Source organism: Ammospiza caudacuta, chromosome 1, assembly GCF_027887145.1.
Source record: "Ammospiza caudacuta isolate bAmmCau1 chromosome 1, bAmmCau1.pri, whole genome shotgun sequence".
In the NCBI taxonomy this organism is placed as follows: Eukaryota; Metazoa; Chordata; class Aves; order Passeriformes; family Passerellidae; genus Ammospiza; species Ammospiza caudacuta.
The window spans coordinates 112,484,723-112,510,722 of record NC_080593.1 but is presented as its reverse complement, the minus strand read 5'-3'; the positions used below and the strand labels follow the sequence as shown (position 1 = coordinate 112,510,722).

Below are 26,000 nucleotides of genomic sequence, written 5' to 3'. Positions count from 1 at the left end.
TTGGCTTGGCCAGTCCCACAGAACTGGAAAACCTTCACAACAACATTGCTGTGGGTCTGGTGCCCAGCACAGGCACAGCTCCCACACCCTGCCCTCCAAGCAGCTGAAGGCAGGGGAGGGATGGGTGGAGGTGCAGAGAGAGGGAGGAGACACCTGCTCTGCCTTCTCGCAGGACAGAGAGGACACCCCTGCTCTGCCTTCTCACAGGAGCTCCACAGGGCAGAGCTGGTGGGTGTATTATATAATACTGTATTCTGATTCTTGTATTTTGCAATTTGTGTTTCTGCCTAATTCCTCTCCTGTGGGAATCATAAATAGAAACCAACAGAAAAGAACATATTTGACAGCAACTCAGTTTTGTTAATTAGAGGTTTCTCTTTAAAGCTGAAATAAATCTGAAATGCAGAAGGAACACCAGTGTCCCCCTGTCGTCTCCCCAGCCATGGGTGCACATGCACCCTACCCAAGTCCAACATTTGTGAAGTTTTGGACTGATTGCATGCATTCAAATGCAGTTTATGAAAATATTTAGTATATGGAGTAATTGTAAATCTCTCAGTTTCGAATGAGTTAACGCTACCTCCTTCACTGTATGTGAATGTGTATGTGCTGCCAGTATCTCTCCAAAAAAGAAATTTTCTCTTACAACTGGTTTTCATCTGGATAAATTTCAAATCCATAAAATAAAATATAATAGCAACAACATTATGATTGTTATTAATAAAAAGAATTGGAATAACAACTGCAACAACAACAACAATAATAATAATAATAACAAAGCCAACACTAACAACAACAATAACCACCCTCTATTATTTTTTCATACTAAAACATGTGTGCAAAATTGAACAAATGGAGTTAGTATGTGTGTCATTCAAATAGATGTTAATGGTGACCATTCATAGCAAAGGTTTTAAAGAGGTGCTGTGGATCTTTGTAATTGTTCCTTCCGGTGTGTTTTAAAAGCTCAACTTACTTGGAAAAGCAAAAATCATCTCTCCCAGTTTTTCCCCTGTGACCTCAGCACAGTGTGAAGCTGGATCTGTCCTCCTCTGCTTTTGCAGGTGCTGGTTAGCTGGGAACCTTGGCTGACACAGGTAAAAACAGGTAGGCCACAGGTTTGTGGGCTACAAACATACCCAAAGGCACCATAAAATGTTAATTTATCACTGCATTAAAGCAGGTATTTGAGAAAAAAACCCAAATGAACAGAACTTGGACAAGTTCACAGTCTCTGCCCCAGGATTTTACAGGCTGCCTGGAAGCTCCTCTCCTACTTCATTGTTTAGTCTTGAGGCTTCTCTGAAGCTGTAATTTCTCCAAATTTCCAGACACCTGAATTTTTGAGGTTACACAAGAGGTAAATGTCCCATACAGAAAACAAAGACACTCTTCAGGAAGAAAATATTGAAAGCCATGGAAGTAAAGGCCTTTACTGAACCACAGTAAGAACAAAAGGGAATTGGGGAAAACAGTTCTTCTCTCTTTTGGAGGTCACAGTCTATGACATGTGAGTCTCACTGAACTTCAGCCTTAAGTTAAGCTGTGTGTTGGAGAAGGCAGCAGACTCTGCTACGGGGCAGGGAAGCTGTGACTCAGGACCAGGTTTCCTAGAGCCAGGGTGCAGAGCATCCTCCTGGAGAGTCCATGGTGGGGCTCTCCAGGCAGATGTTTATTCTCAAACCAAAGGCAGCACATGGAGACCAGCACATCAGGCCTCCTGGCTGCTGGAAAGACCAGGATTGCTGTCTCTGGGGCATGAGGAGGTGGCTCTGACCCAACTGTGTCCTCTGGGAAAAAATGCCAGTCATGTGGATAGACCAGGGCCTGGAGGAGGACATAACAGAGCAGGGACAGGCCTTGGAAAAGAAAAAAAAAATTTTTAGGTTAAGAGAATGAAGGAGGAGAGGAAATGCAGCAATGGCTGCAAAAATTATGCTTTTTGGTCATAAATTGAAAATATAAACCCACAGTGGGGTTTTAGGTATGACTTTATGTTTAAGGACATGGCATTAAATATCCCTGATTTCTTAATTAACTATTTGCATATTAAAAAAATCAGGGAAGAGTTTAGAATAATTCCAAAGTGATTTTATTCTTTCCTGTTTCACTCCTCACTGCCCACTAGTCCCCCAGTTTCTGCTGAAGACCTGGAGGGATGCAGAACAAATCATGGGACCAAGATTTCTCACAAAGCTGTACAGTAGCTGGAGCTGCAGCGTGGAAGGAAAGGCTGGCAGAAAATCCTGCTGCATGCCAGTGGCTTGGCTCACATTGCACCAGGATTATTGTCTTTACACACAGTGAAAAGGGCTGTTGAAAATCTGAAGCGTGATGTCACACCAAAAATCTGTGCTTGTTTTTTTTTTTTTTGTTTTTCGTGAGAAATATGGCATAACTCTTCCATCCCTACAATGATTTTCTATGGGAAAGTCCTTATCTGCAATAAATAAACCCCAGACTTTTGATTTTACTTCACTGCATTTTAAAAATATTCTTCTAGTTTTACAACTTTGCTTCTTCATTTCTGTTTTTCTTCAAGAAAATCCAGGATACAGCTGTTAGTGGAAGTGCAGTGGATGTGTTTTAGAAGACAGAAGTGCTGGTAATTACTGCAAAAGGACCCCAAACATACATGCTCCTGTCTTCCTGCATGCTCTATAATTATTTATATATGAGTTTATATATGAATGAGTTTTGCATTTACTGTCTCTGGTTTTCATGTCTACATGTTTGCAGTTTGTAAGGATCAACTACTCATTTTCCTGTTTCCTATCTATTGGATGCTACTTCCTGGATTCTTTAGAAATGGAAGGAAAAGATGAAAAATAATCCATATTCTAGAACCCAACAGACCAGCATATTGGCCTTGATTCCATGCTTCCAAAAAAAAAGATCTTTGTCTTTTACATCACTGGGTAATGGATTGGACCAATATTCTTCTATAAGGACTGGGCTCGTATTAATTTATTTTTCCAAGCCTCACAATGTCACATGTAAACAAGTATAAATAATGTCAGTAGAGTGCAAAGAATGTTACTTGCAACTAGGTTGGAAACCTTTACCCCTATTGATAGATAAAACATGTAAAGAAGACTTTATCTTCCTATGGGTCCTTGCCTTGGTTTCCAAGACTCATCTTTCTCTAGTTGGAGTGTATATTGGTTCTTGTAACCATGAAAGACAGACATACATATGAAGTCTCAATCATGCAGAGATTATTTCTTCAGGGATTATGTTGTATTACCCTGTGTAGCAGCAGATCTTCATGGATTGTAGGTTTATGTCAGGCAGAAAATACAGGAGGAAAAGCACTGGATGGAGCAAAGTACAGACTGGGACCAGCCTGGGTGGGTCCCTTTAATTTTCAGTGTGAGTTAATTTATGAACACTTCCAACTTTCTGCTGAAAACAAGTGCTTCCTGAACAGCAATTTTGCAGCTTTGCAAGGAAAAGAAATCATGCTTACCATAGAGGCTGGATTTTAAAAATATTTAAGACTGCTTTTAGGACTGCAATATATGAGTGAGACTTCAGCTTCAAAAGCCCATCTACCATACACAAAATACTTCATATTCCTGCAATTTATTTATGCTAATGTATCCAGAAATTGAATGTGGTTACAATAAGGTGGAATCCCTTTAAAAAATAAAAGGAATCTGTTCTATAGCATCGCTCTTGCTAATGATTTCCAAATTAGATTTGCATAACAATCTTTCTTTTCAGACTGCTGGTCCAACAAATCACGCTGTGACACTTCTGGTTAAGCTTTGTTCTGCAAGTATTCTGTAGCAGTAATTTAGTTGTCAGTTTTGGGGCTGTGGGAGTATAATTAGGTTTATGCAGCTAAAGACACGTCCACATGTCTCAGTGGGAAATTAGATGAGGGGAACTGCTGGGTTGGGCTGAACTTGCCAGAAGTTCAGAAATTCTGGAGCAAGCTTGAATAGCTCACACAGTATATTGAAAATAGGTTTTCCTGCAGTTACATCTGTGGTAATGCTAAATGGTGATGCTAAATTCATGGGCCATGAAGAATAAACATTTTCATTACTCCTGTGCCCTTTGAGGAAGGTCCTGTCTGGATCAGGGGAGCTGCACTGGTGCTGCTTCAATCAGACAAGGCTTGATGGGCAAGAACACCTTGCCAACACCCCAAAGAGCCACTGTGTGTTGGCATCTTAGAGGTGAATTGGCCTGAGGCCAGCCAATTATGCCTGCTGATACTTCATGTTAGCAGGTGAGCATCCCATCACCTCAGCTTTTGATACTTCCTTCATGTGTTTTTCCTGGAGCATCTCATCTCTGGAGGAGGACAGACACCTGCCTGTGTTTGGCAAGGTGGGACCCTGACTTGCACCCCAGCATCTGCACGCCCTGAAGGCACAAAACCAAGGCCAGAAGTTTGGGTGGTTAAAGTGCAGTAAAATCAGAACCCTCACACCTGTGGGATCTCACAAAAGCAGAACTGGTGCCTGAGTTCTGAGGCAAGAAGAGGCCTGGGATATGGATGGGCGGCGTGTCTGGCAGGGAATGGCCAGCAGTGCTGGCATGAGCATACAGGCGGTGCAGCTCTCACCTTCCCCTGCTGGGGGCTGCTCATCCTCTTGTACAGTGAAAAGGAGAGCAGCCCCATCCATGCAAACTGCATAACCTCTCACAACATCTGACTCACCCTTGGCAATCTGGAATGTTGCTCTTTTCTCCACACAGCAAGAGCAATCTCCCTGGGGTGTGTGTGCATGTGTGTCCCTGGCAGGGACTGCACCGGGCTGGGCACACAGAGCTGCTGGGGGAGCAAGGCAAACACTTCCACAGGGCAGCTCTGTTTCCAGGTCAGCATCAGACCATGAATGTCTAAATGAGCACAGCAAAGTAAATACAGCAAACCAAACTCGAGTCCCCTTCTCTTCTGCATCCTTAAAAGAGCTTGTTTATCTCCCTAGCTCATCATTCCTAGAAACAAGTCCCTGAATTCTAGATGTAGCTGCCTAGGCAACAGGCCATGACGCAGATACTTGACACAGCTCAAGGCTTGCCTTTCCCAGATTTTTTTAATGTGTTGGCCAAGTTCTATATTCAGAGGTAAGACAATAAATATTATAGATATTAGTACAGAGAGTCTATAGCAAATAAAAGGGGAAGGATCTGACATAAAGGTTCTTGCTTTCTGAATTGGCACTGAACTTGGTGGGAAACCTCACCCCAGAATTAGGCTGGCTCACGCTTTCTGGACAAGGCCACCAGTTTTTCTGTCTCCTCTGTTGGGTGGCTAAAGACATGAAAATTATTTCCATCTTGGAAAAGGTTTCAGCTGCCAGGGAAAACACTCCACGGGCATTCATCACATTTTAGTAAAGGGCTGACCAGATGCAGTCCTGCTACCAGCTCAAGAGAGCTATTAGGGCACATTTCTGCCTGCTGTACCTCAGCTGTACCAAATAGCCCAGACAGGCAGGACCAAGCCTGCTGTGTCCTTGTGGCAGGAAAACCACCTGCCACTTGCCAGTGCTGCCTGGGCAGATGAGATGTGCAAAATGTAGGGGGAATAATGAATTGCTTCCCAAGGAAAGCAGTAGCTGGCCACTGAGCAGCCACTCAACCAGAGATTTGGTTTTCATTGGGTTTTATTCCTCAGGGTTTGCTCCCGTTGGGTTAAGTGAGGCATCCCCAGCTAAACGTAAAACAGTTTAAATTTTTCTGCCTCCGGGCACCATCAGCCTTGGCAATCCCAACTTGCAGTCCAACCCAGTTAATTTTTCTGTTGATTATCACTTTGCCAGACAAACAATCAATACTGGAGCCGAGCAGACTTTGTGTAACCTCTACAAACCCAGTTTTTAATTTGTGAACGGGTCTGCATAGATTTCTCGTGATTGTGACCTTACAAAACTGTTCTGCATTCCTCCTTCTTCCATTTACACATGAACGCAAAAAATTAATTTGTGGGAGCTTAGATCCAAAAGTAGCAGCAAAAGTGTTTCTGGTGAAGTGTCCTCCACAAAGCGTGTGACTCAGAGCGAGTGACGAGAGGATTCCCTGGAAACAGCACTCCCTCAAGTACTAATTACCATCTGCACCAACTTCAGCCTTTCAGCTGAAACAAACAGGATTATTTGAGCCCCCCCATCTGCTGGGGGCTGGGGGCTGTGAGGGTCTCCGGGCAAATGAGCTGAGAGCCAGGGTGCAGCTATTGTAGGTGGCAAATGGAAAGCACTCCAGACAGCACACAGTGCCACTGAAAGGACTAAAATACAACTTTCCTGCCTTGTGGAGAGGACAATAGGGTCGTTTGTCAGAGCTGAGGTCTCTTGGGGGGATTTCTAAGTTTAATTGCACCTACATAATGAATATGATGATGAAAGTGCTTCTTACAGAGCATGTAATCTCTTGCTATTTCACATGAAGGCAGATGTTAGAGAAGTGCAGAGACCTGTTAAGCACCTGATTCCTACTCACAGCAGCAGTGTAGGAGCAAAATGGGGGATTTAAGGCTACTGTCAGAAGCCTGAATAAAGAATAAGCAAAATAAGCAATTCAAAATAAGCATAAAAGCAATTCAAAATAAGCAAAATGGAAAAAAAAGGAGTGTAATTGGACTAGGCGCCACTGAGGGGTGCAGGAGGGGAGGTTACTCTGTGGATCACGGGAGTAGAAAAACATTTGGTTGTTTGGTGAAACCAGGAAAGGATTTTGGGTGTCCAAAAGGAACTTTCTGACCTGAACAAGGGATCCCTCTGGGAAAAAACTTGGTCTGGGCCCCATAGCAGCTCCCATGAGAAGTGGGAGAGGAAGGCAGAGGTGAGAAACTTCTTTCCCAGGTGAGCAGCAGCCCCTGCTCCACGAGGAGGTGCTGAATAGCACCACCAAAGACATAAGGAGAAGTTTGGTGCAGGTGAGGAGCAGCCTGTCCTGAAATCACACTGAGGTGCATGAGGTGGAGGCAGGAGGAGCAGGGATGGATGCTCTGAACCCCTGCCTGGGGTTAGGGGAGGCTTGCAAGGGATCTGGGGGCTGAAAGACCAAAAGCTGAGAAATGCAGGTGTGCACAGACACATCTCCACACTGGAAACCAGTCTGACTCTTTTTTTTTTTTTGACAGGAATGTACCAAAAGGGACCAAAACTGAACTGAGCAGTAACAAGAAAATCAGCCAAAATACGAGCTTGGAGGGTGCCTCTTCTCTGAATGAGCTTGCTGGCTGCAGGCAATGCTGGGCTCTAGCAGCAATGCTGGGCTGCAGCAAGCAGGGGAGAAGTGTTAGCTGGGCAGCCTTTGGGGCTGACAATTAGCACAGCAGGCCTGACACATCTGCCACCTGGCCACTGCTGTGAGAAAAATGCAAGCCATCAGGTAATTAATTTGCTAGTAGTAAATGATCTTGCATTAAATAGCAAACTACATTCTGCAGCACCACGTACCAATGACAAAATGCACCATGGCCTCCTTCATTGCCTACCAAGACACAAAAAACCAACTACTCTTTCACATCATCCATCTCTTTGGTCTTTATTATCTCCAAGCTGCATTAACCAACTTATGTTATGCATTAACCATCTTTGTATGATGTGATTGCACAATTCCCCTCATCCCTCAGCCTTGTCCTAGGAGGTTGCTAGCCTAAAGCAGCTTTTTAGAAAGCTCCAGAGTTTTGAGCCCTCAGAAAACATCAGTTTGGGACCTGTTTCCTGGGCAATGGGAGGCAAGGGAGAAGTGTAGCCTAATTCTGTTTCTCTGCCTTTTGCAGCCAAAGGCTTGATGGTGCAGTGCTGGCAGCTTGGGAGAGCTGTCCTAGTCCACAGGCAACTCAACTGGTGGCATAATTTAGGAGAAAGCAAAGGGGAATCCTTAATCTGCAGATTATCCGGGGTATTAGACAGGATGATCCTCAGGCATATGAAATTCTTCAATACATTTTTTCTTCGTGGAACAATAGAGATTTCTCTTCCTACCCAACACATTTCATTTTTCTCATAAACTCAGCTTCATATTCCTGCAATAGTTGCTTAAAAGTTTCACCCAGACCTAAGGGTTGCCTGCAGTAGAATATACAACTGCTGAGCAATAGGCCTGAGCAAATTTTGGAAAAGCAGCCATAGAATTGTGTGCTACTGAATGCAACTCTCAGGTGCTTGCAGAAAATTCCAGATGCTTTTAGCCCCCTAGTTCATTGCTGATGCAGCTAAGGAGCCAACTACTCAGATCTAAAGACCACATTTTATTTTATTTTATTTTATTTTATTTTATTTTATTTTATTTTATTTTATTTTATTTTATTTTATTTTATTTTATTTTACTTTTTATTTACTATTTTATTTCCTTTTGCAAATGACAAATATTTATTTCCTCCTGTATGAGTCTATTTTCCTTGCAAAAAGCAGTTAGAGTAAACTAGAGGCAAAGAGAAAAACAGCCCTTGCCTATAAATTAGTTTTCAGTGGCTCCTTTGTTCCCCAGGGGCCATAGACTTGATTGTGGGTTAGGAAGCAACATAGCAATTTGGGATTATGCATGGATAAAACAGGGTTATCCTCATGAGCTTATATGTCATCATACATTACAGTCTTGTGGATATGAATTTGGACTGGGATTGTGGAGGCGAAGTCCAGCAGATCTGGCAAACAATTTACAGTGTGAAATGGTCATCTTTATTGAAGAATGTCAACGTGTAGACAGGAGAATTAGGGCAAATAAACCCTGGTGATTTATAGGTTACCACAGCAGCCAGGGCTGAAAGAGGCAGCAGACTGGGCTTTATCTGCTTCCCAACACACCGGGGTATCTGCTAAGTACAGAGAGAGCATTTTTGGTTTGCTGCTTTCCATCTAACAGACCCCTCCCTGCTGTAGCTCACGGGGCAGCTCACAACTGTGAGTGCACAGCTGGGGATATTTGGGATGTCAGTGACACACTCTGGGACAGCAGCTGCAGCGCAGATGGGAGGGGCTGCCACCACACCCAGCTGCACCACTGGCCACTCCAGATGTTGCCACGTCCCGATGAGGCAGCCCCAAGCACTGCATCAGAACACAAACTTGCTGCTTTAAAGAGCTTTTGTGAGCTCTTGCTTTGCAACTCCATGCTCTTTCAGGTCAGCAACCAGTTGCAATTACCAACAACTACAAGGAAAGACATCTTAAAAGAGTAATTGGAAAAACAGACTTTGTGCTCATCTGCAACAGAAGAACGTGTGACTGTGAATGGTAAAGCCATTTAAACGTGCCTGTTCCAATGTCTTTTTCCTTCTAAGGCCAGAGAAACACAGTGTTTAAGAAAAAAATTACACTATTGCAGATAGTTTAGGTTCCCGAGAACCAAGTTTAGGTTTCTGAGAACCATGTACCACCTTCTAAGTTTGTACCAGGCACCTTGTCAGGCCCTGATGTCATCTGCTTATGGTCATTTTCACTGCTGTTAAGGGGAATCAGGGGCAGGTGTTTTACAGATGGGGAACTTCATTTTCAGGTTGTGGAACTGCTAAAGATACATAGAATTAAGAAAGGAAGAAAGAAGAAACTGCTTGGGCCACTGAAAGCAGGTGCTGCTCAGTACCAAGTTCAAAGTGCTGTGGAAGGTGGTGGAGGGGCTTCTGTCATGACATGGTGGAGGAGACAAAGACTAATTGCTGCACCACAGGGACACACTTTCCTTCTCTACTGGAAAAAATGCTGTTTGGGCTCCATGAAACAGCACATTGAAAACCAAAATAAGCCACAAATACGATGCTCCATAAATTCCTTTTAAAAATCTTTTTAATGAAGAAATAATTCCATTCCAAAATATAGACACACAATTAAATAGTTTAATCACTTCAAAATATAACATGTCCCCAGTAGGTTCCAACACACACACAAAACAATACTGAACAGCAATACAAAAACCCCATACAATAGCAGTTCTGTTACAATACCAATGAATATCGTGACATTTTTAGTGTCTCTGCATCTGTCTCAAGTGGTGTCAAGTACAGTGTTTTAAAAATGCGTTGCAGTTAGTAGCCTCAAGATGTAACTCTTCGTACTTTTTTTTGTTGTTTTTTGGTTCAAAGGTAAAAATGCCCTTTATTCTTCAGGACACTGTGGAGTGCTTGTTGTTCACAGCTCCGTCTGCTGAATTGAACCAGTGTGATCACAGCAACCTGAGGTTGCAATATTTACAAGGTCTATCTACAGTAATTGCCAAGAACCAATAAGAATGGGAGAAGGTGACGACTGAAAGTAAAGGCGGACACACTTATGATAAATTATGATGCAACAATTTGGCTCATGCATATAAGAAAATACATATTATATCACAACAAAGGCCACACACCTTTTTATGCAGTTTAGTTAACATTACTACTTACAGACAACCCATTCTCCACCTTCGCTTTGGACATTCAAGGACCCTATATATCTTCACATCCCTGTCTCCTGATTCCAAACCACTGGTTTTCCTCCAGTGACAGCAAAACCACCCGGAGCTTTGATGGTTGTGGCGGGCCATGGGTAATTAAGAAAAGGGCCGTACCAGGGACCTCTTCTGTAACTCTGTTTGTTTTAATGACCGCAAACCATAACCAAAATAATAGTCAACAAACAGACAAAGACCAGCTGGGTGAAAATGCAGCCAGCTTAACAGTTGGGAAAATGCTTAAAATAGACATTTGCAGAGCTAAGTAAGAGGTGCTTCATCTCAGAGCTCCAGGGCATAAGGGACCCAGAACTCCTAAGGGATCACCCTGTTGACACCAGCCTAAAAGAAAGGTGCTTGATTAGTCAACTTCAGTTCTTACTCCTGGTTCAGAAGCTCTTGCACTGGATTTAGGCTAGTGCATCTATTTTAAGCGTAGTAACAATGAGCACGCGGACATTAAGGTGATGAGAGAGATCTATTACTTTGGGCACAGTTAAACACGACATGGGTTGAATTAATCAGCCATTGCACATAGCTGTGTTCTAGCTTGTTTTCTCCCTGTTCAGGAAATGCTTGCCTGGAGTCCTGAGCTGACAGCAATGTCTACAGGTTCACTGGAGTAGCTTAAAACATGGAGTGCTAGGCACTAGTGGAGGCTAACTCATTCCTGAGAGGAGGCTGGAAGAGGGGACAGTGGAGGATATGGTGCCTGCCTTGCCAGGATGGCACATACCCAGGAGCAAAGACCAGTGACTGCAAAAATGAAAAGCTTACATGAAGATATCTGGATCCCTTAGTATGCATTTGGATGTCTGAGAGCAAGCCCAGGTATGCAAGGATATACAGACAAGAGATCTGCATACACAATAAAATGATATGAAAGTGAAATGGCAGCAGCTCTTCCATACAGATACTCATTCCCTAACACATAGTGCCCAGGCAAACAGCCACGAGCCTGGAGAATGCATGCAAACAAGTGGACTTACTGGGTCGAGCTACATAGCAATCTCATGTAAACACGGCAGCACACATCCACGTCACCATGAAAGCAAGGACAGACAAGCCACGGTAACCTGCTTTAGATGGGTATCTCATCACTTGCTGTAGGCAAACTGTGCTGGTGTGAAATATCTGTATGAAACACCACTGTGTTCAGGGCTGTTAGACAGTGTCACTTCAGGTCAGCCAAGCACTGGAAGCCCAGTCTTGCATTAGGGCAGTAAAGTTACCTTGGCACAGAGGCGGCCCTGAGCTAACACTGCACAGCTCAGGTGGCCAGCATGGAACACCTCCTGGTGTCCCTGGCCTGCTGATGCTCCAGCTGTCCCTGGCCTGGCTCTGGTTCCTCTGCATGGCAGTGCCATGTGCCATGGAGGTGCCACCTTTGTTTTGGAGCAGGGTGCTCTGGGGAGCAGTTGATGCTAGTTTGTGTCAACGCCTGCTCAGGAGTATCTGTAGGTTTGTGGTCACAGCAGAGCAAACACTTTTTAGCCAGAAGCCTCACTGCCTAACCCTGCCTAATGGCCATGTCAGTCCCCTTTCTCCTGAAATGCCTTGATACTGGAAAAATACTAAACTGGACGAAACATTCTGTAACTGTATGCCTGTCCTTTTGCAAGAACCCACTGCTCTTCTTGTGCTTTTCACTGAGTGCTATTTCTCCATCCAGCTCTGAAAGAGTCTCACCACACATTTCCAAGAGGGCATGCAGAACATCTGGTGGCTGGCTAAGGCAGTACACATTCGGAAATCAAAAGGAAACAGTTGCAAGCGCACTTTAAGCCTGTACATTTAAAGCTGAAGGCCTCGAAAATAACATAATGGTAGGGGGCGGGGAGAAAGAGGAGGGGCAGAGAGATGGAAAGAGCTGGCTTGTTGAACACATGCTTACTAAAGCTAAAACATCAATGAAACAATACCATGGAGGATTATACGTAACATCAGTCAGTTCAGGGATCTTATGGCACCTGTGGTTTATAAACAGCTTTAGCAACGAGTATTTCAAAACATAGTTCACAGTTTTAAGAAGATCTGTGCTGATTTAAAAACTAGATTCTATATCATTTGAATGTCACCTTTTGTATATGATATCTATTTGGAAAAAAAATATTTACACTAACTTCTATGGCTGATTTGTTAGACTATTTTGAAAGAAACATTCCTAAGTTACACATTAGCCCTAAATTAGAGAAGTTTATTATTATTATTATTAATTATATTATTATTATTTTAGTACATTTTGTATAAGCCTTAATTTAAAGACTTGCAAACAAATTGCAAATATAGTCTGGTACTTTGTTTTTGGGCTACTAGATATATACACTCAGGAGTATCATCGTTCAGTGTTAAATGCATAATTGTCGCTTTTTATTTCTCCTGTGGAAAAAAAAAAAGTACAGTGTATAGTAAACCAATCTACTAAAATCTTAAAGTATTCAGAAATCAAATTTCTAACTATAAACAGTATTGTCATTGTAAACTGAACAGGTTCAATATCATGTGCAAAGGGTTCACGTGAGTTATTAACAGCGCCGCCGTGTGTGACAGCAGCACGTGCGTCAGTCTGTTTGCTTCGCCAGTAATGAGCCATGTTACAGAAGATGTAGCTAATATAAGTTAGCTTTCAACAAAAGTCTTGTTGTCAAAAAACACACATCTACAAACTACAACTCTTAGAACAAAAGTACTGTGCTACAGTCCTCAGAATTAGTTATGTGATTTTTTCGTCAAGAGACGCTGCACCTCTTGGTTCCACTCTTCTGTGAAGTTCGCAGCTGAGTTTTCTTCATCATCTGTCCGAAAGCAGCTCTCCTCATCATCAGTTCTCACGTAGCTTTCATTGTCTGTCTGACTGCAGCTTCCCTGTTGAGAAACATTTATGGAAGGTTTTTAAAGAATTTATGGAAGATTTTTTTTTTAAAGAGTGCTAGTTTAACATGCTGCATTCATGCAGGCAGAGCAAGTAAAGCCTCTGACTGCTGCTTCATTGAGAGAAAAAGGAAGCTGGCCAACTCCTGTGGTTATCCCTCAAGGAGTTAAAAAAGGAAAAAAGCCATTCTACCTAGGTGAGCTATAGGTATCTGAGCTGTAAACAGAAACTTACAGGCCATGTGGGAAGTTGGAAAATTCCCTTGTCATGGGCAGGAAGACAAGGGAAGTTTCCTGCTCTGTTGCTGCCTGCTCTGCTGTGGGACCTTGGGGAAACTCAGTCTGCACTGACACAGACTTGCAGCGTTCCCATTTTCCCTTCCACTTTCCCTTTCCAGCTCACTCTATAAACAGACTATTGAAAGTGAAACCATGGTTCATCCACCTTGTGCAGTGTTCAGCCACTTGATTTACAGCCACTCACCATCATGAGCCTCCCCTCACATGTAAATATCTTGTATGTTTTACTGTGTCTAAGAAAACCTCTAGTTACTTAAAAGGATGATTTTGGGTGCTACAGCTCATGAACAGCCTAGTCCACTGGTGCACAGTTTTTGCCTGTGCTCCTCTGTATGCTGAAGCATCAGTGAGTATGTTAAATTCCAACAGAGTATGTTAAATTCCTACAGAAGAGGCATCAAGTTTTAGATGGTCATAGAAAATGCTTGATAGGTTACTACTGCTTCTTCTCAGAACAATGTCAGGATCTACAGACAGGCTATACTGCAATTCTGTTCTGCTTCTGGAACATTTCTTGTAAGGGCACTGTTTACACACTTGACCCTTCCTAAGTAAAGGAACTAATTCATTTTTCTTTTGAACTACCTTAGAGAGAAAACCAATCTGTATTGCATGAGATACAATAATCACAGCATAATATACCACTCCCCACACACAAATTCTTTCCTACTCCACTCAGGCATAAAGCTGGCCTAAAAGATGGGAGATGAAATGCAAATTACTCTGGCAAAAATAGTTAAATTAAATCTGATGAATGAAGAAAGGTCAGGTAGTTTAGTTTGCTGCTTCCCCTTCCTGAGACCATTTGATTGTCTTAATTATTCAAGCACAAACACTTCCACCCCATTCCTTAATACCTAAGCATGCCAAATGGTATCATGATCCTAATTTAGTGTCTCCTTGTGTCAGATGGTTACAAAAGACAAGCATTAACATTTTGTTGATAAGTGCAAAGGAAACCTGCAGTTCAAGTCTAGTGAGAGTTTAATAAAAAATTTCTGAGGTACATCTTAAATGATATCTTCTAAAATCAGACAGGCACCTGTACTTAAGTCTGCAAACTAATTTGGTAATCTTAGCAAAGGAACACTTTGCTCTTCACAATTCAGACAAAAAAATGCAAATCAAAGGCATGGAAGAGGTCAGTTCTCAGCTGTCTGAGACTGACTTTTACTGAATCAGCTTCAGGGTTATGTAAATAATAGTATCCTTTAAGGTGGAAAAGATTATTCAGACCAGCCATTAACCCAGCACTGCCAAGCGTCACCACTAAACCATGTCCCCAAGTGCCACATCCACATGCCTTTCAAATATCTCCAGGGATGGTGACTCAACCACTTCCTTGGGCAGCCTGTTCCAATGCTTGGCAACCCTTTTGGTGACAACGTTTTTCCTAATATACAAAAATATAGGAACGTGTCATATTTCGTGATGGTACCATTATAAACCACAAGAGTAAAATAAGAGCGGCTTGTGAAACATGGGATGCATTAAGACACACTGACAGCAATGCTAAGTATTTGGGTTTGCTTCCTATTTTCTGGATAAATTACTTCCCTTTGGTGGATTGTGGGAAGGGTTATTCTAAATTCTCCCCAGGCTTCTCTCTGTTTCACAGCCAGGACAGAGATATTTTCCTACAGGGATAGAGATATTTTCCTACAAGAGATAATGAGTACTAATGAACCTCAGAGCTCTAAATTCACTGCAACATTTTGGAAGTGCCAAAATTAATTCCAATTTAAGATTCTTATGATTTTTCATTATATAAAACTGTTTCTAGACTTCTTCTTTTACTTAATCCACAGCTTCTTTTCTGTTACTTGCCATTCAGTGATTTTTCAAAAAACATCCTTATCACTTGTGTAATTTTAGAACTGAATTCACAAATTTAAGCTCCTTCTTCCCTGATTACTTGGTCACAGTTTTTTTACAGTGTTTTTTACACCTACCTGCTAAGAAGAGGAGGACTTAGGGAGAAAAATAAACCAAAAAGAAAACCAAAACATAGCTGAGTGAATATAGCAGACATTTTTGAAAATTACTGTGCTGTTATCCTCCTGTTATTTGCAAATGGAATGGTCCAGATAATGCTGGCTTTTACGTATTTGCTCAAGAAAAAACCAAAAAAGACTGGACTAGACTGACAACACTCTCCCTTGGGTTTTATCACCTGACATCTGATGTGTTCTTAATCTCTGCTGGGAAACATGAAAACAGAGGTTCAAAAAAAATGGCAAGAGATGAGAAAAAGATGAAAATGTTACTCAACATGAATTCTGCCCTGGAAAAACAGTCAAGTTGAATACATGGCATTTTTAAAGAATACATTAATATAAAACACTTGAGAGGATTTGGGGTCTTAGTGTTTGAAAAAAAATTCCACCTGTTTCAATAGAAACCATTCAGTCACTTCTGCAATGGAAAATGTCTCCCCAAGACACCCAAAGCCTCAGATCCCACAACAGTTCATGTTACAAGGTTTTGAGAGAGTGGGAATGGAACTCAATCTTTAACTGAAATTATTAAATTTTGTCAAGAGAGGGAAAATCACAGTCAAAATCTGAGAACAAAATCTGCAATAAAGCCTCCTCTCTGCACTCCCTCTCAGTGGATGCCTTAGGTCTGATTTCTATTAGCTTTTCACACCTTCTCCCCTGTTTTAATAATGCACATACATGAATTAGGCATGACCAATTCAAATGTGTGCCAGCACTAAGAAAGCACAGCTTTAGAAAAATCTAGGAAATTGCAGGTCTTGTGAGGACATGTCCACTGCATGAGACAACTGCAATTAATTGAAAATGACAACTTCTCAACCAGTCTCTGAAATGCAAGATTTCTGCTCCCATTGGCTGCCCTTGGCAAAAAACCAAATGCTATCAAGGGGATAAAGGTAAAATAATATCAGAGTTTCACCTAATGTCAAGATCTGCCTAGTACCTGCTGAGAACAAGCTCAAATTCACTCTGCTTCTTTACTAAAAATAAAACAAGCATATTTAACATAAAAAGTAATTTGAAAACACAAATTATTTTCTATCTATTACTGGAATCACTTGTTCTATTGGGAATTTGTTATATACTAGATGCTATTTCAAATCAATTCTGGAAAATTGTACACAGCACTTTTAAAGATGCAAATAGATTGCAAAAATCATCAATCAAATACCATCAACTTCAGATGAATGAGGAAATGAACAAAACTCTGTGGCTGGCCATCAGCAGCAATATCACAAGGAGCTACAATAAACTGATCTAATTCCACCCCCCCCCCCTTTTTTTTTTTTTTTTAATAAGCACAAACATAATACTGGTGTAAGAGCTGTATTGGTATCACTATTGAATGAATAAGAGCTTAGAAATAAAAATATCCATGTAGCTTCTAAGCTTCAAGCAAGAACCCAATGGAAACTGTAAAAGCACTTTAGATACTATGGGTGGTATAAACTATTTTGAAGTTATTTTTCCAGTGCTGTGAAAGGTAAGTACCAAATAAAATACACAAGATATAACAGACTTCCATATTCACAACAGAGTGAATCTTGAGAAGATTCACTTACCATGTGAAGATGGATTTATCATAATGTACCATAATGCATTTTGTTCTTGTGGATATAGGTGAAGTGCCAAGTCCACCAGTTTTGGATGCCCATTTCTGTAGGGTTGGGCTTTTCTAGCTCCTGGGAATGTTACACTCTTTGGTACTGGCCAGAAGGCTACCCTGGGAGCTACGAAGAATTTCACTATCAAAATCTTTCTTTTTGATAAGGTTTCGAATCATTCAGGAGATGAGACAGTATCTCAGTCTCAGATATCTGCTAATTTGAGACGGGATACAGATTTTCAAGAAAGCCAGGCTTCCAGGGCAGTATGTTTCCCCACATCACTATGTTAACACTACTTCCCAAAAAAAAAGGAAACCTTATATAGAATTGTCTGAGTTTTGTAATTCTAATTAAAAAGGGGTTTTTTTATTTATTATTGCAAATTGTAATTATATTCACTTATATCCAAAATTTCCACTGTATACATTGTTAGACATACAAATTGTTGTTGAAATATCTACTTTCCTTTCACATGACCTGATCTAAAACTGACAAATGCACCAAAACAGAGTAAGGAAACTTATTCTGCCGGCAGTAAATGTTTAGGGAACTTTACATGGCTCATGTTTTTAACAAGACTACTGAGAAAATGAATGTAACCCGAGGAGCAATGTTAGGAGAATTTTTATGAGCAGTTATTTGGTGTTTATAGTACTCTGGGTATTGCAGTTTATTTGCTTTTCACATCCAGTTATTCTGCTTCAGCTGCAAGAGACACTAAGACAGATGCCTTGGAAATACCCTTTAGCAGCTGCTTTCACAAGGTACACATTTTAACAGTCAAATTTCACTGTCATCAGAAGACACAAACCCGTTGAATCAGGGTCAAGTTTTACCATCAAAACTGCCATATAAATGAGGTGGTCTAGGATAAAACATGACACACAGAATTTAACAATGTGAGTTCCTGTTAGAGTTGGCACAGGCTAGTTCACTGGTTTTGCTCATCTGAACATGACCCTGCCCAAGCTCCAGTGTCCATTTGATTGTTGACCTCTGCTTGCTTTCAGCTCTGGCTTTGAGGAAGAGGCTCAGTCTGCAGACCGGAATCAGATCCCTATTATGATTTCTCCTCCCTTTCCATCCCCATCATCCCATGGTTCAGAGTCTCAGCAGGATGGACAGCACTATCTCACTGCCATCTTCACAGCTGGGCACTGCACTCTCCTGGAGAGCCAGAAATGCAGAGTCCATGGCTTCAGATGAGGCAAGAAGAAATGCATGGTCTCCCATTTCCTGGGCAAATGTTCAGAGTTACAGGCTACTTCACAAAAATAGATGTTGTCTGTCTTCCTGAGGAAAAACACAATTGCTGAACTTGGCAGTAACCTCAGTGCTGCAACTGTGAGGTTGGCACGTGTAAGAAACATGCCCTCAATATGGTGATGCCTTGTTGGGGCTACCTAGAAACAGAGGTCAGGCAAAACTAAGGGAATAAAAAGCTGTTATATTTATTGAAGTGCCTTCAGGTACATTTCAGGCAGATTAAGCCCTCCAGGGCTATACCCAAAAAATGGATGACAGGTCATGAGTTTTCACACTTTTATAAGTGTGGTCCATTTGCAAACTGGGCGTTAATTTTCCAATTACAGCTTCAGGTAATGAAGTCATTTACCCCAAGTTTGCTCAGCTCCAACTCACTTCTGTTTACATCTCTTGGGGCCTGAGGCAGTGAGGTGTTATTGATTCCCAGGCCTAGAGAGGAATTGTTTTGTCTGACCAAAATGGGAAGACAGTAGCTCCATATGGAGTTTAGAGTTACACACTAAAGAACTGCAGGACTACAAATATATGAAAAATATAAAAACTAAAATCCTAAGGCATCAATGGGACAGCAGGGAATTTACAGATCTTGCCATATTTTTGAACTACCAGCTTCTATCCAGTAGCTGAGTGCCTTCCACTATTTGGGGCTTTTTAAACTTCCACGAGACATCTGAGGACACCTCTGTGGTTAAGCAGCTGGTGGATTGCTTTCTTTAATGTTTGTGTAAGTCTTCTTTCACACACTAGAGTAGATGTTCTGATCTCATAAGAAATTATTTATTTCAGTTATCCTAGGAAGACTAAAGCATTGAATGGAATTAAACTCAGGTCTCTTGAAATGTAATCTCATTCCTTATCTCCTGGACAAGGCTTCTCTGTACTGGTTAATATATTTGTCATCATCCCCAGAGATGAAAAGCTCACATTCTCACTCTGATGGTCAACAAAGGAAAAACATAAAAAGGGTTAACAGGAATCCTTGACAGCTTAACAGGAATCCTTGGGACTAGGACTACAGATCCATAAATTAGAAGTGATTCAGAGAGATTCCAAGGTACCCCAACACAGGTTAAAAGGAGAAAGAACAGCATTGTCACATACATTCAGGCGCCACAAGATACATTGCAACTGAAATGTTTATTATGGGGATTAATTCCAAACTTTCTTCTAAATTATAATAATACTTACTTGAGAGGAGAGAGAAGAATATTGCACTCAACTTTGCAAACTGACCTGCAGATAACAAAGGACAGAAAACAGGAAGATGACAAATTAAGCCCGTGAGCAGCCAGGCAGTGTATTATTCTGAAAAAAGCCATGCACAAGCCTAGAAATAAAGGGAGCAATTAGGGACCCAGAAAATAAACCCAGTGAAAACTGTCTTACACAACATATCAGCAAAAGACTGTACCAAGAACAAAAGTGGAAACAGATGTGGGAGGATACACGCTGTTAGCATTTACACTTGTGCATTAAATGTGTTTGAGTTTTTTTCTGATACAGATACTTGTTATTTACAACATGCTTAAAAAAAAAGAGAGAAAAAGAAGCCTCCTCTAAGGTTTCATGTCCCTGATTTCCCTGGGTATCTTGGCTTTTTTATACTAATTTAGAGTTCAGCACAAAAATCTTTCTTGGAGACAAGGTGACACAAAATAACAAGAGTGGGTTTGGGCCAACCATCTTTCATGCTACACTACATCTACATGTTTTTCTAGATGTGCTGATTTTACACGAAGTGAGACATTTAATAACATAAAAATGGTTACCAGATTGTTACTGAGGTGACCATTCTGCACCCTTAGTAGGAGTTCCTCCTTGCAGATTTTTTCAGCTGACAATTGCATTACGATAGCTACAGCTTCTGGCTTTCTTTGGCAATCCAGATGAATGCAGTGTATATGTGAGTACAAACAGTAAAACAGCTTGTAATAAATTCCAATGGTTTGATGCAAATGAGAATAGTTGACCTGGCCTCTGTTCAACAGGATACCCTAAACAGAAATTTTCCAATTTTCCTTTGCTTTTCCAAGTAGTAAGCTGTGGCTTTTTTAGGATACTCAGTGATATTAGCAGAAAAAGGGATAGAAGAGTGAAATACCACAAATAAACAGTAAATTGCAGAGAACAACCAATGCTAAAGCACATATCTCAGGGTCAATATATGACACACTCCAACCAGCTCCTAATCTTAGTAGTTCCTATTAACTTAATACCTTTTCTTCCTTCCTTTAAACACATTCCCTATTTTAAATGGCATCACCCATACTGGGAAGGACTTCTCATGCATTGCCATTACATGCTTTGGGGCTGTGGTATCAACTAAAAATAGATTCTACTTACAAGTCACTACTGTCAAATCACTGCCTGATAGGAGCTGACAATCTCACAGACAGTAAAGTACATCATAAAACTTCTTCTGAAAAAATGCTGTTGAGCAGAACTTGCCTAGAATGAGGACTTTCTGTTCCCTCAGTGAATATATTTTTGACAAAAAAAAGCTTTTCCTTTTTTTGGCCAGGGGAGGGTGTGTGTGTGCAGGGTTTTTTGTCTGTTTTTGTCCCTTGGTGGAAACAAATAATGTAAACCAATGGGGAATAAGCTTCACTTGTGTGTAGTCTTGGCTCACCTAAATTCAGGAGTTTTATTCTGATGTTAACAGGGAGAAAATTTCCTCCCTTTCTCCTGGGAATGTTGGTGGAAAACAACAGAAAAACTATTTTGACTGAAGCAAGAGTAACACCCAGTGCCATCAAGTGACATGCATAACTTCTCCTACCCTTATTTGCAGTGCACATACATCCTGAATTTTATGCATGTACAAAATCCCATTGTAACTCATGAAACTCAATTAACACTATTGCCATATATTGCACTTCCATACTGCAATCAAAATACAGTCAAACTAGTCTGTTGTTCTTTCTAAAGAACATGGAATTTTTACCAGCAAGAATAACATTTATTATTTGATGCCTGACAGCTGTGACTATCTAGGCACCCCTTCTCTAAACTGACACCTACGTTTCATTACATCAGCAGAAGCTGTTCATCCTGTTCAGAAGCTATAAGGCTGTGATTTTTAACCATTCCTATCTTGGATAAAAAGTTCTGACAATTCCCCATAGTCACCTGCTGTTGCCTTAGTAAATGATCTAAAACAATCCTGCTCCTTTTGTCATGTCCTTAAAGACCTCTGCAATGAAATTACTTTCGGCAGCCTACCATGGGAATGTAGCAGGTCTCAACAACAATAACAAAAAGATGTTCACATCAACCTCAAAGTTACCTCAAATTTTGACAAGACTCAATGAACTTTGCAATACTAACATATCCTAGCAGCTTTACAAAGAAGACCAAAAGAGCAGCCAATCTTCATTACAAAACAAGCCTGTCAGATACAGATTGTCTTTGAAGTGACGAGCACTGAACTGTAGAGGAAAATTACCAGAAAAGAAGGATAGATTTTATTAGCTCCTAGAAATCAGCAGTATAAAGAATTGCTGCCCATAAAGTGATTTTGAACCTCATTTGCAGACATCTGGCCTTTCAGAATACGTCTAATTTGGTTTTTGTACCCCATTTAATATGTTCTTTAGGGGTGACATCCAAATTTGAGCCAATTGCCATGTGGAAACAAAGTTATTTTTGCTTGCTTCAGCTCTACTCCCAAATAATTGAACTAGGTTTTCCCTCCTACTGACACTACTTCTAACTTTATAAGAAGTAATGTACTTTAAATGCATATATTCCAAGTCAGAACAATGGAAAACATGGCAATAATCTGCAACACCAGGTAGAAGTGGAGACCATAATGCGAATATGGGCATCTACAGAATTCCACCTCCCCCTGGCATATTTGCTTTGCTTAGACTCTTAAACAAATGCCCTTTGAGAGCTTCCTCAGGGAGGTGTTTAATAACAAATCCCCAGGCTTCTCTGCACCAGATGCTTGTTGAATACTTGGTTCTCTGGGACAAAATTTGTTCCAGACTCTTTTCTGTACTTCCAGATTCTGACAATGACAGTAACACAGACTGCACCTGAGCTTCAGTTCACACTGGAGAAACCCTTATGAATGTTTCTTCTTTTGGAGAAAAAAAAAAAAGACAAAGTAAATAGCAGGACACCTTGACACCACCATCCAGCACCTATGGTAGTGGGGAATAAACTCTAAGTGACTTGGTGGGCATGGGCAGAGAACAAGCTCAGAGGAGTTCTGTCCCACCTGGTTCCCTGGTACCCTTATGGATCACTGCTGCTTCAGGCAATGTGGTCTTCTTGGATATGCACATGGGCTGGATGCATGTGTGTCTGTGTAAGGCTGACAGCAGCTTTTGGAATGTGACTGCTCTGGTAACCCAGAAGAGATCACACCCCAGAGCCCGGGCCTGGTTAGATGGCCCTGGACACCTGAGGGCCATCATCCTTTCTCACTGAGGGAAAACAGGGGCAGTTGGTGTCCTTCTCCCACCTGGTACGCCTCATCCTGCAGCTTCTGCTTCAGGTACTCCTCCATTTTCAGTTCATTCTCCAGCTGGCGGACAGAGTCATTCTCATAATTTTCATCATCTGCTCTGACATAGGGGTCTCCATCTTCTGTAACCCTAAAGACAATTATTAATAAATAGCCTCCTGAGATGAATGGCATTCAGAGTCAATAAAACTTCCCTTTATTGTAATCTATAAGGACTGTGGGATACTTTTAGTCCAACCGCATGCTCCACTAGTTAGTATTTTCCTGGCAGTGGAGAACACTTCTGTTATTTCCCTCTCTCACGAAGTACACCAAAGTACACCTTAGGCATTCCCCTAAGGAAATGAGTAACAAAAGTTCTCAACAACTTCATACAAAGAGGCTGAACTAAAAATAACTAGAAAGATGCCTATTGTCTTTAAACGGAAGGATCAGATTGTAAAAATCAATCTGTTTGTTCATCAATTGAGTAAGTCAATGAAAAGCATTTTGTCTTTTCCATTTACACATTTCTCCTTTTCCAGAGAGCCCCAACAGGTCCCTCAGTCTGGATAAACATAGGACTGCAGGGCATGTTTGGGAAAACAGCTGTCCCACAGCCTCCATGCTGCCTGAGTGTTCCAGGCTGGATGTGAGACAGCTCACTCCTGAGGGAGTCCTAAGTTCCAGGCTTTATTGTTTACAGAGCCCACTACTATGTAACCACAAAGCAGTCCTCACTTGGATTTATGCTTTTTTCTTTTTTTTTTTAACCCAAATAATTGAGAGGGAGAGGAACTCCTGTGCGCTGCACACTGCTTTCAGAGGAGGAAGGATGAGATGAGGAGGAGGTGCCGGGCAGGTACCCACATGTCACTGCGGATGGAGCCGGTGGCAGCAGCGCTGTGGATGTATCCCGGCTTGCGGGCGTGGATCTGGGCCAGGAAAGCCTTCTCAGATGTCGGGGATGGAACCAGATCATCAAAATGAGTCCGGCCAAACTCCGAATCCACATTGCTCTCTGTCTCGCTGCCCACTTCTGGAAAGCAAAAAGTCCCATTTAACTTCCACAAAAGCACACTTGCCTATTTCTTTAAGCATTTCTTTGCCTTCCCAACCAGGAACACCATCTCCTTGTAGTGATTAAAAGCATATTATTCCACTTCTATTAGCAAAATTTACAGTTTTCTTCATGTGGTGGGACCAAATACTGAAACTTTTGCTTATCTCAGTTATTAGGTAGGATATTTTAATGGTAATACTACAGACTGCATCTTACAACAGGTCCTGTATGATCTATGCTAAATCTAATTTCTAAAGAGTGAAATCTCACTCCATGTGGAATCACAGTCAAATTTTTCACTGTATCCGGCTACACCTCTACATCCATGGCTTTGAGAACTGCTGAGTTCCAAAAGCTGTTACTTAGGGATTTTTTTTAACAAAAGCATAAAAAGTTTTGAAGATACATATCTTCCTACCTCCCACTTTTTTTCATACAAATGTGAGATGTCACTGTGGCAACTATTCCCCCTCATATGCCTCACTCACCAGAATTTAGTTCTTTTACCAAAGAAGACATGGTGTTGGTGATTGAATCTGCTGCCACCAGCAAATCATTTCTTAAATTTCGTCTCGCACCTGAAGCAAGAGATGGACAAAGCACAAGTTACCATTATTCACATGACATATGTTTTACTGTTGAAAGCAGTTGTGACCCCTCTGAAAGCTGTCACTGTGATAATTCAGGGTATCAAAGTCCTTGTGAAGGGCACGTGCAGAAGAGTTCTCTGCAGAATGGGCTCATTTACTTATGCTGTATGCAAAAGCAGAAGCCAATCCCCATGCTTCATTTAACCACAATGCCAGATATGTGGAGATTATTCATTGCCATCAAGCTTGCATTTGTGTGGTGACACCAGCAGACTAGGCCTGGAAGATTAAATCCAGCGTGAACTCATTTACAGTGCCTGTGGGGGAGGAGGGAAGAAATGAAGTGTTTTCTCCAAGTTCCCACAGCTCAGTTTAATGACACCATTATTGCCAGATATTTGCCAGATAATTATGGCAAATGTTGAAGAAACACACTTGACCTCATCTTTCATGAAGACTATATGGATTTCTCTCCTCTGCTCCCTCTCAGCCTCTCCTGCAGCTCAAGGACTTTCTTGTATATTCTACAATTTACTGCCTCTCTCTCTCCCTCTCCCCTGCCCCCCTTGTTTTTTTTTTTTTAATAAAGGAAGCACTACTGCTTCTCTAAACAGCCTCAGGCTGCTTTTAAACTCTTTCTAATAATGCATCCAGAAGTGTTTCCCTGCTGAACCTGGCAATATTCCCTTAACCATCAATCATGAGAGATTCTTGGGAGCTGCATGGAATACTCCTTCTTTAGGAGGGGTCTGTGGGTAACATGTGCTTAACTCTGTCAAATCCCAAACACAGATACTATTGTTGAATAGCTGAATAATCAATATATTCCACAGAATCACTAGTCTTCCAAATGCAATTATTTACAGGAATTGGCTACTGTAGATTTTTTAATACTTACTGAATGCAAACCAATACATTTTAAAAAGTTTCTCAAATCCTGAAGAGGGTTTTTTTTTAATGCATCCATTAGTAAATAGTTACTGGAATGTAAATTATAGTAGTTAAACTCTCTCTTACACACACAGACAGCCACTCCCTCTCTAAGGTCTTCCCAAATTTATACCTCTGAACTATTGCAAATGCTGTGAAAGAGAAATGGAAAAAATGAAGAGAAAACGTTCTTTAACCATGGCTTGTCTGCATTATGTGTGCAGATCTCTGTTGGTGCAGCAGAGAATGGAGCCATAAAACCTCAGTCCAACCCCCTCACAAAGTCATATGTCAAGATGTGACAGAATGCTGGCTTCAAGTTCTTTGGCTTTGACCTTCCCATCTAGAGCTTGCAGTAAATAATGACACAAACCTAGGTATTTATCAAAGGCAGCAGTTTTAAAATGTGATCACATAACTTCTTATATTGCTTTTGATCTTGAACAGAACACGTTTTTACACTTAAAATGCATTTGCCTGAGGCAGACTTAGCATTGTTTATGGATATTTTATTATTTATATATTATA

The 26,000-nt window shown here is 41.3% G+C and overlaps 1 protein-coding gene across 3 annotated transcripts in view; it reads right to left on the bottom strand.

The window, feature by feature from the left end:
• Positions 1-9,730: 9,730 nt before the first annotated feature.
• Positions 9,731-26,000, bottom strand: part of DTNA (dystrobrevin alpha) — a 221,843-nt gene continuing 205,573 nt past the window's right edge. For all 3 annotated transcript variants that reach the window (XM_058809263.1, XM_058809272.1, XM_058809280.1), the window contains 4 exons: positions 24,441-24,530; positions 23,760-23,928; positions 22,908-23,040; positions 9,731-13,257 (listed from right to left, as the gene is read on the bottom strand). In XM_058809263.1, the coding sequence (XP_058665246.1) occupies positions 13,102-13,257; positions 22,908-23,040; positions 23,760-23,928; positions 24,441-24,530 (548 nt within the window). In that variant the 3' untranslated portion in view covers positions 9,731-13,101. The remainder of the gene's footprint in view (positions 13,258-22,907; positions 23,041-23,759; positions 23,929-24,440; positions 24,531-26,000) is intronic.